This window comes from Amia ocellicauda, chromosome 10 (assembly GCF_036373705.1).
Source record: "Amia ocellicauda isolate fAmiCal2 chromosome 10, fAmiCal2.hap1, whole genome shotgun sequence".
In the NCBI taxonomy this organism is placed as follows: domain Eukaryota; kingdom Metazoa; phylum Chordata; class Actinopteri; order Amiiformes; family Amiidae; genus Amia; species Amia ocellicauda.
In genome coordinates this window covers 6,726,510-6,746,581 of record NC_089859.1, presented here as the reverse complement: position 1 = coordinate 6,746,581, position 20,072 = coordinate 6,726,510, and the positions used below count along the sequence as shown (strand labels likewise).

Here is a 20,072-nt window from a genome sequence, read left to right as displayed (position 1 = left end):
CCAAGTCAGCTGTATTAAAACAAATAATGACCTTACAAGAATCCTGTTATCCATAATAAAACAAAATTAGACTTACAAAAAGAAAGGAGAATTTTATCACACAAGGAAATGGTCCTTTATTATTCTAACAAAGAAAAACTAAAGGGTGATTAAAAGCAAATGCTTATTTTTAGATAGGGTCAAGAATCACTCATCAAATGTCAAATATTTCCCATTCCGGTTGTATTATAAACACTTCCCTTCTACCTAGCATTTTTTAAGACTGAACTTTTTCACCCTTTAATCAAAGGCACACATACAACTGCTATGACAGACACTAGCTTATTTATCTGGGAAAACACATCTAATCCCATGTTCCTGTCAGATAACCTTTTTCAACCTATAAGCATTTTGTTCTAATGCTGGAACTTTCCTATGAAATCCATGAATATACATCACCAAAAATGGCTGCTTATATGCATTTACAGGACCTGGCTTCTCGTTGTTATTATAATTGTTTTTTTTCATAGCCAGTGTTACTCAACAGATATCAGCTCCTTCCACAAACTTGCAATCAATTATTTAGTATGATGAAGCAGACCCCAGAGGACAGACCCCATGTCCTCTGACGTATTTGGCTCCGATGTTCATTAGTTTATAAAATACATCCCCCTCTGCGTGTATGCTTCAGTTCAAAAATAGTAAAAGCATTTGCTACAGAATGTTTATATATCCACTCCCACATTAAATTACTTTCTACTTTTGTTTTGTCATTGTGAAACCTTCATTTAAAAATGATAAAATGTTAAAAAGCATCATTGTTTTTAAATGAACGGCGGCTCAAAACACATCTATCTTCCATGATATAAAGCTACAGCATAACAGACTCGGATGCCAAGCTTGTCCTGCTTGCATTTGCAATTGTGTATACACAAAGTTCTCCTCTTCACAGTTCTCAGACATTCCTAAGAGAAACTGTGTAACATCTGTTGACATTCATGCTACATATTTATTCTAGGGAGATACTTGAATCACTTCACAAAATCTCACTGGCCCCCAGAAACTTGCAAGTCTGATTAACTAACAGCAGAATTCGCTCAAAACTAGCTTTTATCTGTCAACTACTGCAGTATTTTTTTACTTCCATTTCATAATTTCTCTCACACTTTACAGGTTATGAAACCCAGCCATGTTGTCAACCATTTTATGTACGCCAATAAACACAGCTATGTCAATGTTCACACTGTAACTCACAAACCTGTTTATTTATAACACTTAACCTTTAACTACCTTTTAATTCATTTCTATTATTATTATTACAGCATTTTATAGTAGCTCATATTTTGTGATGAATGAACCCAGGTTTAAATGTAGGAACACTGCAGGGAAATTGCCAATTAATTAAAATTATGACCATTACATTATTATTACTACTTCTATGCACAAAGCTAAAGGAGCTTACAACTATACTACTGGTATGTCCAACAATGGATTCTGACACCACACCAGCACATATGCATTGTTTTAATTATTTTAACAGTAATAGTTTGGTTGGCTTTTAGTTTTTTCATTAACCCAACAAACATTTGGTCTGCAAATTAGACATTGACATCAATGTCATTTTTCGTCTGAAAGGTCACTTTTAATCAGTTGATGAGTCACCACTGAACTTCACATTATACCATCTCTACTTTCTTACCTATCTTAACCGCTTTGCAGGGCATCTGTTTATCAGCCCTTGGGCCATGTCAGGTCACACATTCATTTTAATGCAGCCATTCCTTAAAATGCATCATTCACACTTTCCATTAAGCTTATAGCATACACACACATACACACACACACACACACACATTTATTTATATATAAAACACTGTACATTTTCTTGCAACTTTGTGAATACATTTTACTATCAAATATATGGTTTTAAAGACATGTAATGTACAATAATGCAACAGTAGCCTAAATGTATATGCAATGTGCTTTGTGAAGAAAAACAGGATTGAGGATATTAATTTAATTTAATTTAATTTAAGTCAAAACTCTGAGTTGGCGAAGATTGTGAGAATGTGATGCAAATCCAAATGAGTTATAGCCCACATTTTCTGAAGAAATCAATGGGATGGATATAACAAGCACCAAATGTCATGACATTGGCTTTGATTAATGTCCATTCTGTACGATAAAAATAATAAATAAAATACATGCAAAAGAGCATGTTCAAACAGGGCTTATTTTAATCACATACCAAATGCAATTATATCCTGGTGTTAGCAGCTTTCACAACATGTGAAAAAATATATATGGTTTTTGGAAATCGTCTGCAGCTATTGGTATCAGTTTAACTTGTTTAAGCTTCCCTTTGCACAGTAACTAACTTATTAGGTTAAAAAGTATCAATAATTATTTTCATAAGAGATGTCAAGTCACAATCAAACATATTTATACCAAATGGTTTGTGAAGTGAGAAAGTAAGCACGAACAACAATAACTTAGAGAATAAGAATTTGCAACATTTGTTTTCCAGTATTAGAGACCAACTGCGTGTTTTGTTTCATTCTCTCTATTAGAGGATTCTTGATCTGTACACTGTTTTATTGGGTGATCTCTATTTGTTCGAAACTACCTGTAACTTTGTATCAATAATCAGAGCAGGTATGTCTAACGGTTATCCAGCTGCATCTTTGCTGGAGTTACACGCTTGTTTCACATGGTGCAAAATGTCATTCATTCATCTATCGTCTACCTTTTGCGCACCTTGGAGCCAATCAATTTTGCACACTTTGCAGTTTGAAATCACACGGATCCTCACCAGTATTTCAAACAATACAAATGCGATGCGGTGCCAACTTGCAAAATCTACGGAGACCGGATCTACAGCCACGTATTGGCCATAGATGCCAAAGCCAAATTAAATCATGTACCTTTCAGATGACCTTAGATCTGTCGCTTGTGAACATCAGGTCTTCTGCTCCGCCAGTGTATCCCCATGCTGTGGTCAGAGATGCAGTCCTTTCTAAAGCACATCAGATATCTCCTGTTGCTGTACAAACCCTGGGGCAATGGTCCTTAAACTGCTGAAATATGGCTGATCCGCAGCAGAGTCCCTGCATAGCTCTTAATACGGACCGGAATGCGCTTTCACTTTTCCCCAATAAAGCGGATCCTGCTCTTCTCCGATCTCAACCCAAGTGCAAAAACTTGAGCGAACTTCTCGCACGGAGCTGGCAGAGCAACGCATGAGGGAAAGAGCAACCTCCCCCCTACCAACCGCAAAAGATCAGCTCCGGCAAATTCATCACTAATCCGGGTCTGAAGACGCAAAACCCCCCACCTTTCCTATCCTGAAGAAATCCCAAAGTTTGGAGATGGGAAATCCCTCCTCCTGGCTGTGATTGGAGGGCGGCCAGATCCCTGCAGTTGCCGTTGGCTTTTGCGGATGTCAGTCAGGAGTTAGTTCAATAAAAACGACAAAAGCCTTTTGTAGCGACGTTTTAAAGCCACACTGCCCTGCCCTCTCATGTCCAGTTATCACATTGTGTTTGCATTGGCTTCTTGTGGAGCCCCTTCTTTTTCACATCCTTATCCAAACGCAAACTGATGCTGTGTAGGCTACACTGAATTCATATTTCATTGTAGTTAGAGTTAATACAAAATATTTACATTTACTGCATTGGTTCAGAAAATACTCTTATTTTAATATTATTTTATAATGATTATCCTTATTAATAATATAGTACTTTACATGTCAGAAATCGAATGGTTATTCGATCCCTGTGAACAGATTTATAGCATTAGGTATGAAACCTCACCTGTACAAGACTATAAGCAATTAGACAGGAAGGAAAAGCAGAACAGCAGAGAGAAGCAGCTGGAAGTTGGATTAAGGGATCTGCAAGCTGATAAAATTGACTCCAGAATCAAATAACCTTTTGATAATTTCAGTCTTTTTTTCCCCCCACATCTGACTTCTGTAAAAGCAATCTGAAATGGGCTGCATTTGTTTCCATAAAATGTCAAGTTACATGAAAACACTATCGAAGTCGGGTTAAGTGTGCCTCCGGATTTGGAGCCGAGGTTTCAAAAGGACGCCAGTTCATTTCCCCAATACATTAATGATTGTTTTTCAATAATGCATTCGGCAGAGAGGCAGCCTCTTGGATTCCTCCCATGCCTGGAACAGAGCCTGAATAATTTAATCTAAAGCAGGCTCTGGCCAAACACTTGGGAAATCCTGCTTGGATTCCAAAAGTTATTCTTTCACTTCCAGCCCAGGCTATTATTGGTACAAATGGCATGAGAAAGAAAAAGAAACAGTATGCATCTTTTAGATACAGAAAAAGTACAGCCATTCAACCAAAGCAAGCAAAAAACAGGGAAAGGTTCATTATCTGAACCAGTCAAGCTGAATTCAAGGTAAAAACACAATATTTAACCCTATTTTAAATTGGGCTGCTTAGTTAATTAGCCAACTGAGGTCTACATAGTACTGATTGATAATGCACACCATTATAACTAGCTCCAGTAAATGCAGGTATAATAGCAGCTATTTTCTCAGCTCTTCTAGCCAGGCTTTCAAAATACCGTGAAACAAGTCAGCCAAGTGGCTAATCTACTAATACACATGTTCAATTGGAAAAGCTAATGAGAGTCAGGTTATACTTAAAATGTGCCCTTCCCAATTTTATTGTACAGAAGCACAGACAAGGTATTAGAACAGCCTATCATTATTAATAATGATATGATTACTGCTCAACTATGATCGTGGTGTGATTTATTTGTAGGGAATGCAGTCACATTATCATAAAGGATCTTTTCTATTGGTCCCCATGAGGATTTTCACACATTATAAGATCTTAACACATATACAGTATACAGATTCTGACAGTCTGTGTAATGTGCATCTCATAATGCTTTGCTAGGATCATTTTTGTTTCACTGCTTTTTACATCAATCTGCTTTTTATTATTAATGACCTTAATTAAAAATGTTCATTCAAAAACTGTTTTTCATTTTCACAATCGCCCATAAAACTTCCTCACAGTATACGCTTACTTGCCTCAATGGGCAATCAGCCAGGTCGCATCACCACAGTCGTGCGTTACGCAGAAACAAACCTTTAGGATCCCTGGAGACTACACAACTCAATGTTTACAATAAGAATGGGTGAATGTTACTCATCGACCTGACTTCACTTCCATTAAAAACAAGCTATGTAGTATGAGTAAATGTCTCATGATACCATAAACGTATAGTATAAGTATTTATAATATTCATATATTTCCCCAGAAACACTGTAGTTATTCCAGTTTTGCAGCTATAAGCTAAATATGTTCTCTTACAAATGTCATTACAATTGAAACATGTCAAATTAAAGCAGGTTTTACATTTCCATGATTTACTGTAATCAGATGCTGGTTTACAGATGTTCTATGGAAATCTAAGAATTGATGTGCCCCCATCCTAAAACAAATAACTCAGAATGAAGAAATATTAACATTTATTTCTGAGAAACAATGAAAACAGACCATATGTTGTAGGATTAAGAAACTGACAGATTGCTTCTTACCTAAAATGGAGTCGCTGATTTCCAAAAGATCCAATCCTGTGACAGCATTGTCTAAAAAACAAAAAGCAAACATTTATTTAAAACAACACCAAGTTTTCAATTAATTAACTTTTCCTCTCTAGTAATCCTCGACCATTTAAATAATTAATCTTTGATGTTCTTCGGTGTCCTGGAAGGCCGAGAGCAGAAAGTTAAATATTAGTCGGCTGTATATAGAGCACCCTCTGATGACACACGACAAGCATTGAAAATCATCCGCACAGGGACTAGGCCCTGACGAAGGTGCTGCCAATACTGTCACCAAGAGCACCAAATTAAACAGATGTTAATTCACAGAAAAACAAAAACACAATACTGACAGTGTGGGCCACATTACACGAGTATTGCACTATATATATTACAGAGCAGTTTAGAGTATTCAAAGCAGCTCCCCTGAGAACACAGATTAGAGGGAATCTGCTTAGGACTTCGGAACGAGTTACAAATCCCGTCTGTTAACGATGGACAACTCTGCAGATCCAATACCTAGGAAGCTCAGAGAATGTGCCGGCAAGCCGATGTGATTGATCCAGTCAGCCACATCTTGGGCTGTCCACTCCTCCACAGCAGCCATGGTGCTCCTCTGGACTCAGATGTTACTCATCATAGCCCCCTCCTACTTCCAGAGGAAGAAAGTGAATTAGTATTATTCACAACTTCACAATTAAGTCAAAGACCATTTATTGTTGCTGTCAATAGATCATTCATATCAATCTCGTAATTAACGCAAATGCTTTCATTCTGGCTAATGCGAATAATAGGTCTGACTGTCATGTAGTGAAATCAAACACTACAGATCTATTTCAACACTTTTGAAATCAATATTTTCCAAAACTTAGTAATTCCAGCATGAATAATAGCTCTATAGCCTACCTGTTTTTGGTTGTGAACAAGAAACATCCATTGTTCTTTTTTTGGTTAACATAAATTAAGATAAAGAACAAACATATATTTCCTTATATGTTTTTACCTTTTAGAAATAAATTCTAATTGTTTATCAATTGTAATTGTTTATTAATATTGTATTCACAAAAAAACCCCACATCAAATACACTGTACAAAAATAATAATGCCCAAGCTGGTAATACAGGTGCATGCTACTCTGCAGTCATTCATATTGCCTTGATGTTTAGAGATGGTGTTCAAACCAAGACGCCGGTGTGTGGAGATTCATTTTCACAATGCATTCAACAAACGTTCATTTCTAGGAAGGACACGAATATAAAACCAAACTCTTAACCTGGTCGAGACGGATGCTCTGACATTGTAACTGATATGCCAATTACAGCTTGAATGTCAGTACAAAAGACCGAGAACACAACGGAGCCGCTTTCCTCAGGAACAGAGAGCATGTTCACTTTGTCTTTCTGGTATTTAGTTTGTTCTGCTTCAAAATCGGATACACAGCGAACAATTATCAGTTTTAATGTACTCACCCGCTTCGCCTTAATCTCGTCCACGTCCACATTTACAGCTGTAAAACAATAAGGTGTTTTCCCAAGAGCACAGTTCACCTGCACAGGTACACAAAGGGGGCGGGGTCTAAAACACGCCCAGGTGCATTGTGGGGTTTGTAGTTATTGCTTTCGTATTGTCTATACCAGCTAAATCTACAGGACGTAATATGTTAAACAGATTAAAGACGTGGCTTGAATCATTTTGCATTTGATTCCATGTTGTAATCTTCCCTTCTGCGATGTACAAGATTCACAATATATTGTTTTTAATAGAAATACTAATTTTGTATCTTTTGTAATGTAATTTTGTAATCATTCCTACTTTATACTGATCACCAAAAACATTACTTTATGGGCAGTCTAACACAGACCCTCACCTTCTTGTTGGCCAATAGTAATTTTCCAGACCAGATTCTTAATGAAACCCATTTATATCAAGTTCACCCAGTTGGTCTGGACATGTTGCTGATAAGACCAGGACTGGAGGTCTTGGCATGAGGTGGCATGGTCACTTACAATCAAGGTCAAAACTTCTTCCACTAGATTAGGCTAGATTGTTTATGGTGACTGAGCACCTGGAAAACTGTACTACCATCAAACATGACCGATTTTATTACACTGGGCCTATTCATTCTGCACAGATAATATAATATAGTATATACACTCACCTAAAGGATTATTAGGAACACTTCAATTTCAAGTTCAATTTCTCATTAATGCAATTATCTAACCAACCAATCACATGGCAGTTGCTTCAATGCATTTAGGGGTGTGGTCCTGGTCAAGACAATCTCCTGAACTCCAAACTGAATGTCTGAATGGGAAAGAAAGGTGATTTAAGCAATTTTGAGCGTGGCATGGTATTTGGTGTCAGACGGGCCGGTCTGAGTATTTCACAATCTGCTCAGTTACTGGGATTTTCACGCACAACCATTTCTAGGGTTTACAAAGAATGGTGTGAAAAGGGAAAAACATCCAGTATGCGGCAGTCCTGTGGGCGAAAATGCCTTGTTGATGCTAGAGGTCAGAGGAGAATGGGCCGACTGATTCAAGCTGATAGAAGAGCAACTTTGACTAAAATAACCACTCGTTACAACCGAGGTATGCAGCAAAACATTTGTGAAGCCACAACACGTACAACCTTGAGGCGGATGGGCTACAACAGCAGAAGACCCCACCGGGTACCACTCATCTCCACTACAAATAGGAAAAAGAGGCTACAATTTGCACAAGCTCACCAAAATTGGACAGTTGAAGACTGGAAAAATGTTGCCTGGTCTGATGAGTCTCGATTTCTGTTGAGACATTCAGATGGTAGAGTCAGAATTTGGCGTAAACAGAATGAGAACATGGATCCATCATGCCTTGTTACCACTGTGCAGGCTGGTGGTGGTGGTGTAATGGTGTGGGGGATGTTTTCTTGGCACACTTTAGGCCCCTTAGTGCCAATTGGGCATCGTTTAAATGCCACGGCCTACCTGAGCATTGTTTCTGACCATGTCCATCCCTTTATGACCACCATGTACCCATCCTCTGATGGCTACTTCCAGCAGGATAATGCACCATGTCACAAAGGTCGAATCATTTCAAATTGGTTTCTTGAACATGACAATGAGTTCACTGTACTAAACTGGCCCCCACAGTCACCAGATCTCAACCCAATAGAGCATCTTTGGGATGTGGTGGAAGGGGAGCTTCGTGCCCTGGATGTGCATCCCACAAATCTCCATCAACTGCAAGATGCTATCCTATCAATATGGGCCAACATTTCTAAAGAATGCTTTCAGCACCTTGTTGAATCAATGCCACGTAGAATTAAGGCAGTTCTGAAGGCGAAAGGGGGTCAAACACAGTATTAGTATGGTGTTCCTAATAATCCTTTAGGTGAGCAATATATAGCAATATATAGCAATATATAGCAATATAAATCTTAAAACCACTTGTTTAGTAGAGATTACTGGGAATTGAAATTATAGTGTATAGCTAAAGGGCCAGGATGGCAACATTGAAGTAGTTCTCATGAAGTCATAACAGGGTTTCAGTTATACTTGCAAACCCTTGGGTAATGACCAAGTATAGACCAAGACTATACTTTTGGCATGATCTTTGTTTTTGTTTTCCAAAGGCTCAAGTATTGTAAATTAAACTTCTCACAGAATGCAGTTTGTAAATGTGATGCAATCAGAGTCATTGCAAGAAAATAATCCGATAGGGGAGGTGAAATAAAATAAAATTACACTTTCACTTTACACATTTTTTTATTCAATTAGCAGCCGTCATGGCATATACTGTTCAGACCATACATCGTCAACCAAAGGCTAACAGTTACAAGCTGCTACTGAAGACCAGGACAGAGGGAAGAGAAATTAACATCATGGGAGCTTCCTAGACTGAACCGTTGTACAGAGGCAACACATATCAAATATAAACTCTAGCATTACGACATAGAACAGTAAACATGTTTTGAGATTGTATACTTTAACACTCGAACCAGTGAGGCACACAAGCACGCATTAACACAGTCACAAATGACCAATTCCTGCTTCGTGGTGAAACTATGTCCCTTTGAGTAACACAGCAAAGGCAGGGCACAGAGGGGTGCGTGTCACTTTGTTCTGGGGTTTATTTGTACAAGCAGCCCGAGAAAGACCCGCAATTTACCACTCTAATTAAGTGCTCTAGTCAGATGTAGTGCAGGAGCCTGGGCCCCGCCCCTCACCCTAGTCATCAAGGCATTTTGTTAAAAGGTCTTTACAACCCTGGTACAGTACAGAGGGAGGAATTGATCATTTGTGTTCCAGCAGTGCTCGAAAAGCGTCGTGATGAGAGGGTCTCTGGGACTGTGCACTGAAGCGCATCGCTGGTCTGTCCTCACTGCCAGGGCTTTAGACGTTGCTCAGGGCATCCACACCAGGCAAGACTTTACCTGTGAACAAAAAATAATACGTATACACACTTGCAAACTGAAAATCGGCATAATAACAAATCGATACAACACGAGGTACATCCGAAAAAGAAGTCAAAATAGACCACCACTCAATATAAACAGAGGTCCAGTTCACTAGGTATAAATACAATCATTTAACTATATATTGATGGAAAGCTTGTCAAAAGAAATCTGATCATCTGTGACATCTCATCTCTTACCTTCCAGCAGCTCCAAGCTGGCTCCACCTCCTGTGCTCACATGGCTGACCTTGTCCTCGGTGTCCCACTTAGCACAGCAAGTCGCCGTGTCTCCTCCACCTAGAACGGCAGCGCAGTGCAGGTGAACATTCACAGCCTGGCAGCACCGTACATTCACAACAAAACCCATACTGCTGAAGACACAGCTGGACACGTCTGAACGGTTGGCTTGAGGGTACATTAACAGCTAGTAAAAGGTTAGAATACAATTTGTTCTGCACACATCTATTTATAGCACTATTAAAAGTTTTCAAGATGGTAGATATCTAACAGTTTACACATTGAACTGGAATTTGTGCATTTAACTGAAGATACAAATTCTACTGAATGCTCTTTTGTGGGACTACAATTTGACCAATATTGCAAGAATATTTTGTTGCTTGTTGTGCAAGCTATTACTAGACTTTAGCACCACCTTGTGGTGAATAGAAGTTGCAAACATAAAATGGATGATTACGCTATTTAGGAGTCAAAATGGATGTGTCCAGCTAAGTACAGCAAAAAATTGTCAGGAAAACAGCTTGCAAGATTGCGCTTTTTTTCCCCCTCTTTCCAAAGGTTAGAGTATTTTTTATAAAATCTAGGATGTTCAAGTTTAGAACATTTAGAAGATTCTTGCAGGATGGGAGGAGCGTCTGCAAACACATTGGATAACCGTTTAAGCCATTAAGTAACTTACAGCAAGATACTGAACGATCATTAACACAAAAACACTAAAGTTCAGAAGGTGCAGAGTTCAAACAAGCTTCAGTCCACTGAAAATTCAGTTTGCAATACCTCACTGGTTAATTATTGGTCAATAGTTCTATTTTTTGAATGTGCTGGACAATAGACAATAAAACTTGGGGCAGCTAAGGGCAGCTTTAGGATTGATATACTGTAGAACTTCCAAGGAAGTGTACAGTGCATTTATAACCATTGTTCTCGTCACACTACAGCCCTGGTCCTCACTCCTCACTAGCAGGCAATTCCAAGACTTTTCCCCACATCCTCACCCCCACACATGGATAGACACACTGCAGTGCAAATACAAGCTGCTGTGATGGTACACCATTTTCTACACTCAATCATGTAAATTCCTTGTTTTCCCTATTACTTTCCTGGCCTGGGCATGAATTTCCCCAGTAGCTCTGAACCCATTCAGTTCCTTGACAATACTTGACTACAGAGAGGTCTTAGGATGGAAGGCTTGAGTTGCTTTGACCTACCAATGATGGTGATGCAGCCCTTTGACGTGGCCTGCACCACGCAGTCCATCAGATTCTTGGTTCCGTTGGCAAATTTGTCCCACTCGAACACACCCACAGGGCCATTCCACACAATCTGCTTGGCTCTTCCAACGGCATCTGCAAAAAGCTTTGAGCTCTCTGGGCCACAATCCAGGCCCTAAGGGACAAAAGGAAATACAGAGCTTACAAAACTGCTAAAAACCCATGAAACCCATGAAAAGTGTGGGTTTATTTTAGTTGCATCCATTGGTAGTTATAAAGCCAACTAATGGGCATGTGGCAAAAATAACTTCACATATATGGCATGGATAATTCTTAAAGTCCGCAACAAAATATCATCCTTCGTAATTTCCAGAATTGGGGTGTCCGGACAGAACAGTGTTATTTGGTTCTGTCAAGTCTATACCTTGCGTGTGAATAAACAGGGTCCATTAATATCTTTCCCCAACCCTTAATTCAAGATGTAGAGTTTGCGGCATTCAAAATCTGAAACCTCTAAGCATTTCTCCTCGGATGATCTTTGGAAAGAAGTCTGAGCGAAAGACTTCAGCTGCACGTCTAGAAAGAGATCGTTGCAGATGTGAATTTCTTTTCCACACTTACCATCCAGCCAGCAGGGATGCCATTGGCCACCACAGCCTTGCCAGTGGTTGCGTTCTCGTCAAACTTCTCAGCGGTGATAAAGTCGACTGGCAGATTGATTTTCACACCATTCTTCTCAGCTTTGGCCATTAAGTCCTTCACGATCTTTGCTCCCTCGTCATCATAAAGAGAGTTACCGATCTGAAAGAAATTGGCAAGTTCAGTCCTCGTTAGATCAACATAAGTTAAGCAAAAATATGTATCCTAAGATTGTCAGCTTTTATCTCTCAAATGTTCAACAACTCTTAATGCAGTGGTTCAAGATGGGTGTGTAATCGAACACACACCAGAGTAAGAAGCCTGAACACAAATCATGAAATCCAAAACTTCTAGATCTGACTATTCCCTTCCACCAGGCTTACCTCCATGTTGTTAAGCACTTTCAGGAACGTGAAGGCCATGCCACCCCCGACAATCATCTCATCGACCTTATCCAGCATGTTGTTGATCAGCTGAATCTTATCTTTAACTTTAGCCCTGGATGATTAGAGAGGAAAGGGAGTTAACTTCCTAACCGAGTCCACTTTATGACAAGTGGAAACCAGCATTTTGAAAGCGGTCTTCAGACACCGAGGTGACAAACACGTTTCCAGTAAAAGAGCATTACAATCAAGCATTCTGAGCAGTTCGATACACAACGTCTTTGCAAAGATAATCATTAAGACGTTCATTGTGCACCTACCGGAAGAAAGTCAAGGAGCTTAGAGTTAACAAATTAGCGAGACACGTGACACTAACAGGAAGTGGTAGAGAGACTTCTTTTCACTGGAACGCTTACCCTCCAAGGATGGCCAGGAATGGTCTCTCCGGGTTCTCCAGGGCCTTGGCAAAGTACTCCAGCTCCTTCTTCATGAGGAAGCCTGCTGCTCTCTGGGGTAGATTGACTCCCACCATGGAGCTGGAGAGACACAACCAGGCCTGTACTGACAATGTGACCAGCTAACATGCAAGAAGTGCTTCACAAAACCCCCACTAGGTTCAGATTCACCCTGAATGTAGACACTGCCTATAAAGATCTCCGCAATTGTAAAAGTGAACCCATATATTGAGTTTGGTCTCCATATACAGGAGCATGCCAATTCAATAAGTTCATGGATTGAAATGTACAAACATACCAAACGAAAAATTGAGTTTTTAATTAGTCTTACACAACTGAGAAATTAAACTACAGTTTGACGTTCATTATAAATGGGCTGGAATCCAATGTTTGTGGTGAAACACTACAGTGGTGCATTGATCTAGTGGATGCCATGCCTATTGGGCCCTTCTGCGGTCAAGGGAGGGAGGGAGAGTGTAAATAAGCTTGGTATCGGCCACAAGGGGTCACTTGGGTGTATGGAACGGAGGACTGCCCAGCTGACTTCTACACACCCCACCCTGGCCGGGCTCAGACAGCTGTGCTATTCCTAAAACTGGCAACTGAATAGTTACAGAACAGCTGAATTCAAACTAGTGAACAGAACCTGCACATAAACCTTTATGAGAGCCTATACAATTGTATTTAAGGTGCATTATTTTATGCATTCATTCTTATTTTTAAATCAGCCAAATCAGTAGTCAATACAAGGATAACATCTCAAAAACCCATCAAATAGATGCCCTTCACAATAGGCACCACTGACATGCATCGATAAGATACTTATCCAATTAGTAGCCCTAACAATACCCAGAACCACAACCCCAGCCCACACATCTTCAACCTGCCTTACTATCGTAAATGTACCCTAACAGAAGTGTACATTTATATCCAAGACTAATCCTAGACCAGAGCAAAATGCAATCCTAGCTTGATTCGTAAACTCTGTTCTGGAGCAAAATGCAACAAAATGAGTCAAACTATTACTCTAAAAACAACCTAAACTGCACTAAAAATGATTCCCCATCTTCACATGTATTAAACATGACCAGAACTTTCAGGGGAAAAACATAAAAAATAGAAATTGTATATTAATACACAAATATTTCGTTACCCAACAACTAGACCAACTAGCCACCTGTGTGCTGTACCTGTGAGCTCTGTGTGCCGTTCCAAAGGCATCGTTGACGTAGACATCCCCCAGCTTGGACAGGGACTCTCTGAAAGCTTCAACCTTCTCTGGAGACGCCTTGGTCTGCAAGGAAAAGGAAACATTACAAAACTTCCTCAGAACACCAGGCCTTATACACAGCAGGGCAGACTATGGTACCCTTCCAAATCAAGCTTTCTTCATGGTCTCCTTTCATCATCCTCAGTTGCAAGTTGAAATTACAGGTCCTGCAAGCCTGCGTTATTTGGAAAAACCCAAACTAAGGAATCTGACAAAATATGCTTTTTAAACACTACAAAACAAATTATGTACCAGATTGAATAGCCAATTTGTTCTTAATTGATGTATTTGGCTATTTACAGTTTTACAGAACTTTCAACATCTCCATCTCTACAATGTGCATCTTTATACTCTTACAGGCAAATATCTACCTCAATATTTGGACGAGGTTGCAAGTGCAAATTAACATTGAACTTTCAATCAATTTCATACCACTTTCAGTCGAAGGAAAAGGTCATGAAAAGGTCTATAAACGTCTGTAAAAGCCAGCCTGCACTGCAGCTCAGTTGCCCGGGTACAGAGGGGATCTGCTCTGCATACTTGCAAAGGTCACGGTACTGTACGCTCGCCTACAGCTGCCCTCACTGTATCTGAGCTGCAAGGACTGCATTCCTGTCCTGGCTCGAAGGCCAAGAAAAGCAACATGGTCCAGCTCATCTGACCCAGTGACCTTCGAGTAAATGTCAGCAGGTCAGTGCTGCAGCGCACGGTAAGCGCTGCTACCCGATGCTGATATACGACACTGTTCCCCAGCACGTACCATCTCCAGAAGCTTTGCAGGGAGTGTTCCAGTTAGGAACAGCTAAGGAATATAATTCGTAGCAACAGATTTATGGAAGCCAACATGGTAGGATCTTTAATATATTGGTATAATTTCTTGGAAGAATCCACTTTTAACAGGCTTGACTTTCCAAATGTTCTCCTATTCTTAAATTCTTCTTTAGCAAAAGGGTTTTGAAGGATTAATTGTAATGCAGTGCCCCCCCCCCCCAGGTCCCTTTCATGGAGGATAAGTCAACCACTTGCATCAGCAATGTGCAGGGGCTGTACATTTTCTAGTGTGGGTTTCATCGAGACCCCCTGCTCCCTCACCTTGTTGCCGGATGGATCCTTGCCCTTGCCCTCCTCCTCCACGTGGAAGCGCAGGTTCTCGAGGAGGATGATGGTGCCTGGGGCCGGGTCAGCACAGGTCTTCTCCACTTCAGCCCCAACACAGTCCTTCATGAACACCACATCCCTGCAGACACAGCACACAGCTCCTGAGACACGGGGGACTGCACATCTACTCTCAGCCGCAAACGCTTATCTTTAATGATGTGAACTCTGTGCTTTATACCCAGGAGAACACATTCAACGAAAATAAATATTCTTTAACATTTAGTGGACAATAAAGATCAGGCAGCCCAAAACCTCATTTTGTTGGCCTTACTTTCCCAGAAGCGTCTTCAGCTCTGCGGCCACGGGTTCCAGGGAGTATTTGTCAGGCATGGGGTTCCCATCAGGGCGCCCCAAGTGGCTCATCAGCACCACAGACTTGGCTCCATGGTCTAAACAGTGCTGGATAGTGGGCACAGCAGCCTTAATCCTGAGAGGAAACAGAAGTACAGTGGGTTGATATTTATAATACTTAATTGATATTCAGTAACAATTAACCACCAAACCCAGAGGAGGGTCCTTAATAGCTCAATGCAAAAGGCAATTACAACAAAAATGAATGATAAAACAGAATGGTTATCTTCAGGGCATTTTAAGATTTTAAATTCTTACATACTTTTCCTACCAAAACAGACTGTTTAAATGTAAGCCTACACATTTCCTTATAGTGCTATATTTAACAGGACAACTATAATCAGACTAAAGTAATCATAGCCAACAGCTAAATATAAAATGCCAAAATGCTGCCTTATTAAACAGCAAAACAATACTACAGGATAAAAAAATGTTACGAGCAAATTAGCTCTCCGAAGAACAAAGCTCGAGTATTGTGGCCGTATTGAGAAGTTTCAACTGGATGACTAAACAGATCGTAGGTCTACAACTGAAGGAGAATTTTAAGAGGCATCTTGTGTACACAGATAAAGTGCAGACAAATATGCCATCCATGTCTCAAAATATGTCACCGCACAGGCACGCTGTTGCTCCGAGATAAACCTATCAGGGGAAAGACTGAAGAACACAGATTTTATTTTTAATTTTTTCCCCTCCTCAAGAGTACAGTTGTGAAAACTTCAGCATGTCACGTGAAGTTAACAGAGATCCTACCTTTGGTTGTTTGTGATTTGATTGTTCTTCATGGGCACATTGAAGTCAACCCTGACAAAAAAAAAAGTCATTAAAAATGAATTATACAATAATTCAGTTACACAAAACACATCCAGGTTATGAAAAGAACGGCAAAGCTGAGCCCTATTTGATTAGTGTTTATGCTGGGGCCATAATCAGTTTATTGTAGTAAAAAATAAGTTTGTTCAAGTAAATGTAGATTTAGAAATCCATGAGTCATCTACATTTAACATGATTCCCAACAGGAGTGAAATATTTTGAAGGTTCCCTGTAATAGTTCAGTACAACACACTACATTGCTCATAGTCCCCCGAGAGGCGTCATTAACAGGAAATTAAGCAACAGTCACTCAAGCCTTTCCGCTCCTATTCAACAACTTTGGGCAAGAAATAGATGATACAAGGAAATCTTCGACTTTGTGAGGGTCAGAATTAAGAAGCTTAGAGGATTGAAGAGAAATTATGAAAGCTGTGGAAAAGCAAAATTTTAAGAGGCTGTTTCCTTAAAGCATGATGCCAAGAGGAGCAATTAAAACAAATGTAAATATAAGCAAGACCGTTATATATTGGACAAACAAAATCAGAGAACAAAGACATTTTTAGTTGCAAGCCAATAAGTGACTGCAGCATAGCACCTCCCTTTCCCTACACTGGCAGATTGTTATTGATCAACCAGTAGGGTTATGAAATAGGCCATCACTGGTAGACTCCAGCGCTACGATCTGCTGATCCACTGAAGGCAGCAAGGCCTACAACGAGCTGCTGCAGTCCAGAGTCTGACAGATTCCCCGGGGTTGCACGCATTCATGCACACACAGTCTCCTTTATTATGTAATCCCACTGCTGTCTCTCTGGCAAGCACGCTCAGTTCCCACCAATAGCAAAACTGCACACAGCAAGCAGCGGCAGTGGCAGTCAGGCTGTGCTCTGCAATTTATAAAGTCAACAGCGACCCAAAATACAAAGATACCCATGCATGTTTCATACTGCCTAGATGTAAAACCACGTTTCCTCCGTTGTTGCACAGCGCCTTTCTGAATCAGGATGTGAGCATCCTGCACCGATCAGAGTGCCAGGGACAGAGGGGTTACATCACACATTGCAACACAGATCCAGCCAGTGGAGAATATTAAGTATTTAGCTTAAAGGATGGCCAGTCTTCTTAAATGGGATCAGAGCCAGGCTTTGCATGTATGTTCTGCAACCCTTAAACCATCTGAATATGCACTAAAACAGTGAAACAGACAGATCTACAAAAATAATGCTATTCAAACTGTCAGTCTGTAACATAATAGGCCTCTCTTTAGAGGACGGACTACAAGTAGAATTAAAACCAATTATGCCGAGGCCTGCTTGATGAAGTAATTCAAACGGAAAAATGGAGGCTGGGTGATGGGAATTTTCCATCCCTCAGACAACGCCTGACCTTGTGTATCCAAGTCTTTGACTAGCAATCAAACACAGGCCTCGACAGCCACCTGAAATCAACTCATGAAGCTCTGCTGAAGCAACCACCACGTTTTAGTCTGTGTGGGTGGAGGGTAAGCACTGAGTTTTCAATTAGATCAAAGCACATTACATGTCAGTACAGGAGATTATCATTTTTATTCAAGAGTTTGCCTGTAGACATCTACTTCCTGGTTTGTTCAAGCTATTTAAGGACACATGATGTTAAAGGTGCATGTGTTTCACATTACACCAATTACCTCTCTATTAGGTTAATAACTTAGGCTATTATTCACACTTTATCAAAAGTTAAATATATTTAAGACAAGTAGCTGTATCCAGTGGATTTAAAAAGTAAATTGATAAAAACGTATTAATATAGTCTGAATTGTTCTCTAGAGTATTTTACAATCCATTATAATTCAATGAGGCCTAATTGGTCTGTAGTTGCACAATTTCTTGCGTTTTCAAATGACAACTATGCATCATCTCTTACACATAAGAAACAGTTATGCTGCCTACCTGAACCCAGGGATACAAACCCTAGTCAGATTATGCCATTTCACCATCATACAGAAATAACACTTATTTATTCAAAGGCACTGCATCGCTAATGGAGACATAATTAAGCCGACCTGTTTACACACATACCCAATGCAATCCCTGCCCTTAATATTATTATTATTATACCAGGCCTTTTATCTGCATTATAAAGAAACCAGATGAGTTAAGGTGCGCTTCAGAAAGCCTTCACTCCCTGTATTTCAGTTACCCAAAGCCACGCAATTAAACAGCATTTATAAGTGATAAATAGTGGTAAAATCAGCCATCAAAACACAGAATGACTGCGTCGTCAAACAACAGGCTGCCCTGGACCGGGTGACCGACCGGTTAATCGCCCGGTTATGGCAGCGATCTGCACCGCAGCAGCACAGCCTCACCTCATGATCACCCTCTTGCCCTTCACTTCCACCTTGTCCAGCGTGAGTTTGGTGGACAGAGACATGTTGGAGTTCGTGCTCTTGCCGTCTTGTCGCCGCAACAGAGAAGCTCCCAATGCGGATGACCTTAACGGGGCGATGAAATACAGTCCGGGGCCAGACCTGCGACTCACGCCCCGCTCACTGCTTATTGGCTGAATCACTACGCGCGGCGCAGGATCTCGCCTGCTACTGGCCAGTCAGCACATCTGTCATGTCATCAGCCCGCCCACAAGTGAAAGATGCGGAAGTTGCGTCGGTCTCCGGTGACGCAAGATGTCAGCTCTGCAGTCTTAGGAAATTGTGAGAGTTTCTATAATATAAAAATGATGCGCTTGAAACAGTGAATTGTAAACACCTCATGATCTTGAAAAGCGTGCACAATATATACTTTAAGTCCCAAATAAAAGTGTAGAGATTCTTATACCTAAACTATTAAAGGGTCAGGTCCTTACTATGGTTCCAGGATGCAATTTATGCTGCTTGATTAGTTACACTCAACATGATCTTCTATAAAATAGAAACATTAAAACACAGATTAAACAATGTTGTGTATGTTCGCATACTGATTCAGTAAACCATGAATTAGTTGAATGACTGCAAGAAGCACACTTTCACAGAAGCTACTGCAGAAAATTAAACCATTCCAGGAGAAAGGCGCATTTATGAATGTGTGCAGCTAGCTGGGATAATATGCGATCGCAGGAATCAGCGCAATGGCATCCCGTCACAGTGGAGCAGAGCGCAATGCAGACAGGGGCTGCGGCCGGCTGGCGACACCGCACACGGGCGGGCGGGCACGTCCCTCATGAGAGCGGGGGCAACAGCACCCTCTACAGGAAGAGGACCCCAACTTCAAGCTTTGCGATTTTAATTTTCACATTTAATTGACCTTGCATCTACAGACCATAACTACAAATACTGTAGATTCACACCAGCTTTGTACAAGAAGCGTGTATTTGAGTTTGAGATGGTTCTACTTATAATAGAAGCCATTATGATATTTTTTTAAGTGGCATTTTAACGAAACAGATACTATAAAACATGTAATTCAATTCATCTACAACTGTGAAGCTAACTTTAAAAGTATGCAGAGTGGCTTTTGAAAACCGTTGTTCCAGTCTTTAGTGCTGGCGACTGTGACCATCATCTGGAGAGGAAACACGGTTACTGACC

The 20,072-nt window shown here is 40.4% G+C and overlaps 2 protein-coding genes across 5 annotated transcripts in view; both read right to left on the bottom strand.

The window, feature by feature from the left end:
• The window catches only part of amot (angiomotin), a 32,422-nt gene extending 25,297 nt beyond the window's left edge, over positions 1 to 7,125 (bottom strand). For 2 of the 4 annotated variants that reach the window (XM_066714795.1, XM_066714797.1), the window contains exons 1-3: positions 7,024 to 7,125; positions 6,074 to 6,203; positions 5,549 to 5,599 (exon numbers count right to left, since the gene is read on the bottom strand). In XM_066714795.1, the coding sequence (XP_066570892.1) occupies positions 5,549 to 5,599; positions 6,074 to 6,161 (139 nt within the window). In that variant the 5' untranslated portion in view covers positions 6,162 to 6,203; positions 7,024 to 7,125. Of the gene's footprint in view, positions 1 to 2,903; positions 3,320 to 5,548; positions 5,600 to 6,073; positions 6,207 to 7,023 lie in introns of those variants that run through there. The other 2 variants (XM_066714796.1, XM_066714798.1) reach the window with 2 other exon arrangements.
• A 2,158-nt stretch (positions 7,126 to 9,283) lies between these two features.
• On the bottom strand, positions 9,284 to 19,013 carry pgk1 (phosphoglycerate kinase 1). Its single transcript, XM_066714793.1, has 11 exons — positions 18,858 to 19,013; positions 16,451 to 16,501; positions 15,618 to 15,773; positions 15,281 to 15,425; positions 14,109 to 14,212; positions 12,880 to 12,999; positions 12,464 to 12,578; positions 12,063 to 12,242; positions 11,439 to 11,616; positions 10,192 to 10,290; positions 9,284 to 9,970 (listed from the first exon to the last, which is right to left on the bottom strand). The coding sequence occupies exons 1-11, from the start codon at positions 18,920 to 18,922 to the stop codon at positions 9,930 to 9,932; spliced, it is 1,254 nt and encodes a 417-aa protein (XP_066570890.1). The 5' UTR covers positions 18,923 to 19,013; the 3' UTR covers positions 9,284 to 9,929.
• Between the last annotated feature and the right edge of the window lie 1,059 nt (positions 19,014 to 20,072).

Bases quoted from the DNA above. Each gene is read 5' to 3' on its own strand.
- pgk1 (XM_066714793.1), bottom strand. From the start codon at position 18,922: ATGTCTCTGTCCACCAAACTCACGCTGGACAAGGTGGAAGTGAAGGGC. The intron at 14,213-15,280 runs GTGAGGGAGCAG...TTTTCCTTGCAG, and splicing joins AGGATCCATCCGGCAACAAG to ACCAAGGCGTCTCCAGAGAA. The intron at 12,243-12,463 runs GTAAGCCTGGTG...AATTTCTTTCAG, and splicing joins AAGTGCTTAACAACATGGAG to ATCGGTAACTCTCTTTATGA.